Raw genomic sequence first — 8337 nt, 5'->3', positions numbered from 1 at the left:
AACTCTGCTTCTCCACGGCCCAGCACGCCTCCTAACGGGGACCCCCGACAGCACAGCACCCACCCCAACCCCCCCCGCAGCCGCTTTTCTTTTTTTTTGCCCTCAAAAAAACCCTTTTTTTAAAGGCTGACGTTCAGTAGTGACCCTCCCCGTGTCCCCCCCCCCGCCCCATTTTTAAGGAGAATGGTTGTACATGTGCTCGGTTCCCGTGTCGTCCCCGTCCCCCCCCGCCCTGCGCCCCACACAGCGCCTTTCAATAAACTCATTTGGAAAACATCCACCCATTTTGGGGAGAATTGGGGGGATTTGGGGCAAAGAGGGGGGGTGGGGGTGTTAAACCGCGGCCTTGTCCCTATCGCCGGGGATGGGGGGGGGCTCTGTCCGTTCCCCACCCGCCTCAACACCGGGCTCCTCCTCAACGCCCCTTCTCCCCCCGCCAGCCCCGGTCCCGGTCCCGGTGGGAAAAGGGGGGGCACTTCCGCCTCGGTAGGGAAGGGGAATGGAGTCACTTCCGCCTCGGTAGGGAGGAGGGGAGGGTCACTTCCGCCTCGCTGTGGGGGATCACGTGGCCGGAAGGGGCGGCGCTCCGGGCGGCCGTCTCGCTGCTCCCCCGCCCCGTGGAGGACCGTGATGGCGGCGGGGCTGCGGGGGCTGCTGGGCCGACGTGAGTGGTGGTGGTGGGGCGGGGGCGCGACCGCGACACCCCCTGACCTTGACGCCGCCCCCCAGGCCTGGCCTAGAGCCCCCCCGTAACCTTCAGCCTGACCTTGAACCCCAGTTGAGCTCCCAGAACCCCCCCGGGGGGTGGCCTTGGGGGTGGGGGGGCTTGTTGTGCTCCCAGCCCCGGCCCTCACCCCTGGGGTCCCCCAAGACCGCCCTTGAGGCCCCCCCCCCGCCTGTAAGGGTCCCCCCAAACCCTCCTGTGGCTCCCCAAACTCTCCTGTGCCCCTGCAGATACCCCCATGCCCCCCCCATGCCCCCCCCCAAATCTTCCTACGGCCCCCAGGCCCCCCACATCCTCTTATGACCCTTCCCAGACCCTCCTGTGACCCCCCAGACCCACCCCACACCCTCCTACGGCCCCCCAGATGCCCCCAAATCTTCCTGTGACCCTCCAGATCCCACCACACCCTCCTGTGACCCCCCCAGATGCCCCCAAATCTTCCCATATGACCCCCCCAGACCCCCCCAATTACCCACCCCCACACCCCCCCCGACGCCTGGGTCCCGCCCCCGGCCTCGGGCTCCCGTGGCTGATGATTAACGAGGCTGACGAGCCCTCGCCACCCCCCTGCCAAGGATCGGGGCCTTCCTGGGGGATCCCGGGGGATCCCAGTCCTCCCCCAGTGCTCCCAGTGGATCCCAGTGCTCCCAGTGCCCCCCGTTTTTCCCCGCTCTGCCCCTTCATTCTCAGTTCTTCCTGACACCCCCCCCCAGTGGCTTCCAGTATGTCCCAGTACTTCTCCAGTGGCTTCTAGTGCTTTCCCAGTATCCCCAGTGGATCCCAGTGATCCCCAGTCCAATCCTGGAGTTCCCAGCCCTTCCCCTCTGCCTCCAGTGGGTCCCAGTTCCTCTCCAGGGGCTCCCAGCCCTTCTCCAGTGGGTCCCAGTCCTTCCCAGTGCATCCCAGTTCCCCCAGCCCTTCTCCAACGGGTCCCAGTCCCTTTCCAGTACATCCCAGTTCCACCAGCCCCTCCTTAGGGACTCCCAGTCCCTTCCCAGTGCATCCCAGTTCCCCCAGCCCTTCTCCAACGGGTCCCAGTCCCTTCCCAGTACATCCCAGTTCCACCAGCCCCTCCTTAGGGACTCCCAGTCCCTTCCCAGTGCATCCCAGTTCCCCCAGCCCTTCTCCAACGGGTCCCAGTCCCTTCCCAGTACATCCCAGTTCCACCAGTCCCTCCCAGTGGGTCCCAGTGCTCCCAGCGTTCTCGAGTGGTTCCCAGTCCCATCCTAGTGCCCCTAGCCCTTCTCCAGCAGGTCCCAGTCCCTTCCCAGTGGGTCCCAGTCCTTCCCCAGTGAGTCCCAGTCCCTCCCTAGGGGCTCCCAGCCCTTTTCCAATGGGTCCCAGTCCCTCCCAGTGCATCCCAGTGCTCCCAGCTCTTTTCCAGTGGTCCCCAGTCCCTCCCCAGTGCCTCCCAGTGTCCCCAGCCCTTCTCCAATGGGTTCCAGCCCCTCTCCAGAGACTCCCAGTCCCTTCCCAGTCCCTCCCCAGTGCATCCCGATGCCCCCATCCTTTCTCCACTGGGTTCCAGCCCCTCCCCAGACTCCCAGTCCCTTCCCAGTGCATCCCAGTGCTCCCAGCTCTTTTCCAATGGGTCCTGGCCCCTCCCCATGGATTCCCAGTCCCTCCCAGTGCCCCCAGCTCTTTTCCAACGGGTCCCAGTCCCTCTCCAAAGACTCCCAGTCCCTCTCCAAAGACTCCCAGTGCCCCCAGCTCTTTTCCCCAGAGGCTCCCAGTCCCTTCCCAGTGGTTCCCGGTGCCCCCAGCCCTTCTCCACCGGGGTCCCAGCCCCTCCCTAGGGACTCCCAGTCCCTCCCAGTGGCTCCCAGTGCCCCGGTGACGGGCCGGCTGCCGCAGCACTGCACTTGCCGGCCCGGCTGATGTCGGCGAAGGCGGCGGCGAGTCCCTGGCCCGGCCGCAGCTTCGAGACGCTGCGGGTGACGCCGGAGGGGGAGCACGTCCTGCACGTGGAGCTGCACCGCCCCGACAAGAGGAACGCCATGAACCCCCCCTTCTGGAGGTAACGGGGTGAGGGGAGGGGGGGGCACCGGGGGAACCCCCCCCTCGGCTCCCCCTCGTCCCCACCGTCCCCTCTGTCCCCGCAGGGAGATGGTGGAGTGTTTCCAGGACATCGGGCAGGACCCGTCCTGCCGCGCCGTCGTCATCTCGGGCGCCGGGAAGATCTTCACGGCAGGTGAGGGCTGGTTTGGGGGTCCCCAGGGACACGCCCCGCCACCCCCCCACGGAATTTGGGGGATCTTTGCCCTGTCTGGGGGGATTTGGGGTAACTTTACTGCCAGGTAGGGGGGATTTGGGGGGTACCTTTGCCCTGTCTGGGGGGATTTGGGGTAACTTTACTCCCAGGTAGGGGGGATTTGGGTGGTACCTTTGCCCTATCTGGGGGCTTTTGGGGTAAATCACCCCAACTGGGGGGGAATTTGGGGTACCTTTGCCCTGTTGGGGGGATTTGGGGTATCTTTACCCCAACTGGGGGAGACTTGGGGTAAATCACCCCAACTGGGGGGGAATTTGGGGTAACTTTACCCCAACCAGAGGGAGACTGGGGGTAGCTTTAGCCTGTCTGGGAGATTTTGGGGTATCTTTACCTCAACTGGGGGGGAGTTTGGGGTAACTTTACCCCAACCAGAGGGAGACTGGGGGTAGCTTTGCCCCAGCTGGGGGGGAATTGGGGTTCCTTTGCCCTGTCTAGGGGGATTTGGGGTAACTTTACCCCAGCTAGGGGGAATTTGGGGTACTTTTACCCCAGCTAGTGGGAAATTGGGGGTAACTTTACGCCATCTGGGGGGATTTGGGGTACCTTTGCCCCAACTTGGGGGGGCATCTGGGGTAAGATTACCCCATCCAGGGGGGGATTTGGGGTATCTTTACTCGGGGGGGGGGTTGTGGTACCTTTACCCTCTCGGGGGGGGGATTTGGGGTACCTTTACCCCAACTGGGGGGGACTGGGGCTACCTCTGCCCCAGCCAGGGGTGTCTCAGCATCACCAGGAGGACCTGGGCCGGGGGGGGGGTGTCTCAGCCCTGGCTGGGGTGGCCCTGCCCTGTGTCCCCCCCCTCCCCGAGTCCCCACGCGGGGACAGGGGGGGTGACACTGTTCCCGGCAGGGCTGGACCTGGTGGAGATGGGCGGCGAGCTGCTGCTGGTGGAGGGGGAGGACGTGGCCAGGAAGGCGTGGAACCTGCGCCGCAAGATCCGCCACTACCAGGAGACCTTCTCGGTGCTGGAGAAGGTGGGACGGGGCAAGAGGGGGGGGACGCAGAAGGGACACACACACCGTTCCCCAAACACCCCCCCCCAGCCCCGCCACCGACCCCCTGTCTCTCCTGCAGTGCCCCAAGCCGGTGATCGCGGCGGTGCACGGAGCCTGCGTGGGCGCGGGTGAGTTGGGGATGGGGGACAGGGACGGGGTGTCCCCTGGCTGTCCCCAACCCGCTCAGGGTCTCCTCCCCGCAGGCGTCGACCTCATCTCTGCCTGCGACATCCGCTACTGCGCCCAGGACGCCTGGTTCCAGGTCAAGGTATGGGGTGGGGGGGACCCTCGGTGCCTCCTCAGATGTCCCCGAGACCCCTTAGGTGTTCCGATGGCTTCTTGGATGTCCCTGAGACTCCTGGGGTGTCCCAGTGGCTCCCTGGATGTTCCTGAGGAGCCTCAGATGTCCCGGAGACCCCTCAGATGTCCCGATGGCTTCTTGGATGTCCCCAAGGAGCCTCAGATGCCCTGGTTGCTCCTTGGATGTCCCTGAGGAACCCCAGATGTTCCCAAGACCCCTCAGATGTCCCAGTTGCCCCAAGACTCCTCAGCTGTTCCTACGGCTCCTTGGATGTCCTTGAGGAGTCTCACTTGTCCCTAAGACCCCTCAGATGTCCCTGTGGCTCCTTGGATGTCCCCGAGACCCCTCAAATGTCCCAGTGGCTCCTTGGATGTCCCCGAGGAGCCTCATCTGTCCCTGAGACCCCTCAGATGTCCCTAAGACCCCTCAGATGTCCTGGTGGCTCCCCTGGATGTCCCCGAGACCCCTCAGATGTCCCTGAGACCCCTCAGATGTCCTGGTGGCTCCCCTGGATGTCCCCGAGACCCCTCAAATGTCCCAGTGGCTCCTTGGATGTCCCCGAGGAGCCTCATCTGTCCCTGAGACCCCTCAGATGTTCCTAAGACCCCTCAGATGTGCCGGTGGCTCCCCTGGATGTCTCTGAGACCCCTCAGATGTCCCTGAGACCCCTCAGATGTGCCGGTGGCTCCCCTGGATGTCCCCGAGACCCCTCAGATGTCCCTGAGACCCCTCAGATGTCCTGGTGGCTCCCCTGGATGTCCCCGAGACCCCGCAGATGTCCCTGAGACCCCTCAGATGTGCCGGTGGCTCCCCTGGATGTCCCTGAGACCCCGCAGATGTCCCTGAGACCCCTCAGGTGTCCTCGTGGCTCCCCTAGATGTCCGTGAGACCCCGCAGATGTCCCTGAGACCCCTCAGGTGTCCTGGTGGCTCCCCTGGATGTCCCCGAGACCCCGCAGATGTCCCTGAGACCCCTCAGGTGTCCTCGTGGCTCCCCTAGATGTCCGTGAGACCCCTCAGGTGTCCTGGTGGCTCCCCTGGATGTCCCTGAGACCCCGCAGATGTCCCTGAGACCCCTCAGGTGTCCTGGTGGCTCCCTGGGTGTCCCTGAGGAGCCTCAGGCATCTTGGTGGCTCCTTGGATGTCCCCAAGACCCCTTGGGTATCCTGGTGGCTCTTTGGATGTTCCCGGGGCTCCTCGGACATCCCCGTGTCCCCTCCCGCGTCCCTTGCTCCCCTTGTCCCCTCCCGTGTCCCCTGGCCTGTCCCCGCGCCCGCAGGAGGTGGACATCGGGCTGGCGGCCGACGTGGGCACCCTGCAGCGTCTCCCCAAGATCGTGGGCAGCCAGAGGTGGGTGGGTGGGGGGACGACACCGGGGGTGGGTTGGTGACAGGGGAGGGGACCTCGGGGGGTGGGGGGGGTGTGTGGGGAGGCGGGGGGACACCCCGTCTCACCCCAGACCACCCCCACCAACAGCCTGGTCAACGAGCTGGCCTTCACCGCCCGCAAGATGATGGCCCCCGAGGCGCAGAGCTGCGGCTTGGTGAGGTGCGGCACCCGCCCCCCCCAACCAAGGAGGGGACCCCGTCCCCAGGGACGTCCCCACAGCGTGGGGCTGGGGGCGGGGGGGGACACACGCTGGCAAACCCCCCGTCCCGTCCCACCGTCCCTTCTCTCCCGCAGCCGGGTGTTCCCGGACAAGGCGACGCTGCTGCGGGCGGCCCTGGAGGTGGCCGCCGCCATCGCGGCTCGCAGCCCCGTGGCCGTGCAGGGCACCAAGGTCAACCTGGTCTTCTCCCGCGACCACCCCGTCCCCGAGAGCCTCCGCTACATGGTGAGCCCCCCCCCCCCCCCCCCCGACCTTCCCCGTCCTCAACGTCCCGTCATCGTCCCCACCCCGCGGAGTGTCCCCGCGCCGTGGCCACCCCGTCCCTTGTCCCCAGGCCACCTGGAACATGGCCATGCTGCAGAGCGAGGACATCCCCAAGTCGGTGCAGGCGGCCATGGAGAAGAAGGGCCCCCAGGACGTCCCCTTCGCCAAGCTCTAGGCCCACCGCGGCCCCCCCCCCCAAAAATAAATCCGACTGGCCCCGTGTCCCCTCTCCTGCTTCCTCCTTGGGCGGGGGAAGGGGGGGCTACCCTGGGACTGGGGGGGATGGTCCCCAGGGAGCTGCCAAGGGGTCCCCGGGGGGCTGTGATGGGTCTGGGGGGGACACTGTGGGGGGCTTCCAGGGGGCTGGGGAGTCCCCAGGGGGCTGTGGTGGGGTCTGGGGGGGACACTGAGGGGCTTCCGTGGGTCGGGGGGGTCCCCAGGGTGCTGTGATGGGCTCAGGGGGGGTCCCCCGGGGGCTGTGATAGAGCTGGGGGGGACACTGAGGGTCTTCCATGGGTCTGGGGGGGTCTCCAGGGTGCCGTGATGGGGCTGGGGGGACACTGGGGGGGCTGCCATGGGGCTGGGGGGTCCCCAGGGGGCTGTGATGGGTCTGGGGGGTCCCCAGGGGGCTGTGGTGGGGTCTGGGGGGGATACTGAGGGTCTTCCATGGGTCTGGGGGGGTCCCCAGGGTGCCGTGATGGGGCTGGGGGGACACTGGGGGTGCTGCCATGGGGCTGGGGGGTCCCCAGGGGGCTGTGATGGGGTTGGGGGGGTCTCCAGGGTGCCGTGATGGGGCTGGGGGGACACTGGGGGGTGCCATGGGGCTGGGGGGTCCCCAGGGGGCTGTGATGGGTCTGGGGGGGTCCCCAGGGGGCTGTGGTGGGGTCTGGGGGGGACACTGAGGGTCTTCCGTGGGTCGGGGGGGTCCCCAGGGGGCTGTGATGCGCTCAGGGGGGGTCCCCAGGGGGCTGTGATAGAGCTGGGGGGGACACTGAGGGTCTTCCATGGGTCTGGGGGGGTCCCCAGGGTGCTGTGATGGGGTCGGGGGGGTCCCCAGGGTGCCGTGATGGGGCTGGGGGGACACTGGGGGGGCTGCCATGGGTCTGGGGGGGTCCCCAGGGGGCTGTGATGGGTCTGGGGGGTCCCCAGGGGGCTGTGGTGGGGTCTGGGGGGGACACAGGGGCTTCCATGGGGCTGGGGGGTCCCCAGGGTGCTGTGATGGGGTTGGGGGGGTCCCCAGGGTGCCATGATGCGTCTGGGGGGGTCCCCAGGGTGCCGTGATGGGGCTGGGGGGACACTGGGGGGGTGCCATGGGGCTGGGGGGTCCCCAGGGGGCTGTGATGGGGTCTGGGGGGGACACTGAGGGGCTTCCGTGGGTTGGGGGGGTCCCCAGGGTGCTGTGATGGGCTCAGGGGGGGTCCCCAGGGGGCTGTGATAGAGCTGGGGGGGACACTGAGGGTCTTCCATGGGTCTGGGGGGGTCCCCAGGGTGCTGTGATGGGGTCGGGGGGGTCCCCAGGGTGCCGTGATGGGGCTGGGGGGACACTGGGGGGGCTGCCATGGGTCTGGGGGGGTCCCCAGGGGGCTGTGATGGGTCTGGGGGGTCCCCAGGGGGCTGTGGTGGGGTCTGGGGGGGACACAGGGTGCCATGATGGGTCTGGGGGGGTCCCCAGGGTGCTGTGATGGGGTCAGGGGAGTCCCCAGGGGGCCATGATGGGTCTGGGGGCGTCCCCAGGGTGCCGTAATGGGGCTGGGGGGGGGGGGGGGGGAGGTGTCTTTGTGTCCCCGGGGAGCTCTGATGGGGCCGGGGGGGTCCCCAAGGTGCAGCCCTTGCCCGGGGAGGGGGGGGTCCCCGTGTCCCCCGCAGTGCCGCCATGGAGCCAGGGACACCCCCAGGGGGCCAGGACGGGGACACCCCCCCCCCTGCCCCGGTGCCACCACCCATCGGGCCCCACCCGCCTGGGTCCCCCCCCAGCGCGGGGCAGAGTCCGGGGTGTTGTCCCCGTGTCCCCATCCTGGTCCCCCCCCCCTCCCCAACATCCGTGGGGCCAAAGTCCGCACCCCGCCCTGGGTCCCGGGCGGGGGGGGGGCGGGGAAAAGGGGGGGGGCCCCCACCTGGGGTTTGGGGCTATAAAGGGCTCCGCGTCCAGCCCGGCGTCACCGCCATTGTCACC

General features: G+C 67.8%; 2 protein-coding genes across 3 annotated transcripts in view; both read left to right on the top strand.

Annotated features, from left to right (window-relative positions):
- Positions 1–130, top strand: part of HNRNPL (heterogeneous nuclear ribonucleoprotein L) — an 8013-nt gene extending 7883 nt beyond the window's left edge. Inside the window, 1 exon segment of the mRNA XM_074567243.1 lies at positions 126–130. Coding sequence (XP_074423344.1) covers positions 126–130 — 5 coding nt within the window.
- A 391-nt stretch (positions 131–521) lies between these two features.
- On the top strand, positions 522–6386 carry ECH1 (enoyl-CoA hydratase 1). Of its 2 annotated transcripts, none has more exons than XR_012584625.1 (10): positions 522–664; positions 2579–2741; positions 2827–2915; positions 3846–3970; positions 4071–4119; positions 4195–5270; positions 5312–5641; positions 5768–5839; positions 5975–6125; positions 6235–6386. XR_012584625.1 is itself a non-coding variant. In XM_074567403.1 (10 exons), the coding sequence occupies exons 1-10, from the start codon at positions 631–633 to the stop codon at positions 6337–6339; spliced, it is 924 nt and encodes a 307-aa protein (XP_074423504.1). In that variant the 5' UTR covers positions 522–630; the 3' UTR covers positions 6340–6386. The 2 variants fall into 2 exon arrangements, 1 of the variants encoding a protein (XP_074423504.1); XM_074567403.1 differs by having other exon boundaries at positions 4195–4259; positions 5571–5641.
- Positions 6387–8337: the final 1951 nt, after the last annotated feature.

Source organism: Larus michahellis, chromosome 26 (assembly GCF_964199755.1).
Source record: "Larus michahellis chromosome 26, bLarMic1.1, whole genome shotgun sequence".
Classification (NCBI taxonomy): domain Eukaryota; kingdom Metazoa; phylum Chordata; class Aves; order Charadriiformes; family Laridae; genus Larus; species Larus michahellis.
This window is presented reverse-complemented; position numbering and strand designations above follow the sequence as displayed.

Coding starts and splice junctions, on each gene's coding strand:
- ECH1 (XM_074567403.1), top strand. CDS start 631: ATGGCGGCGGGGCTGCGGGGGCTGCTGGGCCGAC. Junction 4,120..4,194: donor CGGAGCCTGCGTGGGCGCGG/GTGAGTTGGGGA, acceptor TCCTCCCCGCAG/GCGTCGACCTCATCTCTGCC. Junction 5,840..5,974: donor CAGAGCTGCGGCTTGGTGAG/GTGCGGCACCCG, acceptor TCTCTCCCGCAG/CCGGGTGTTCCCGGACAAGG.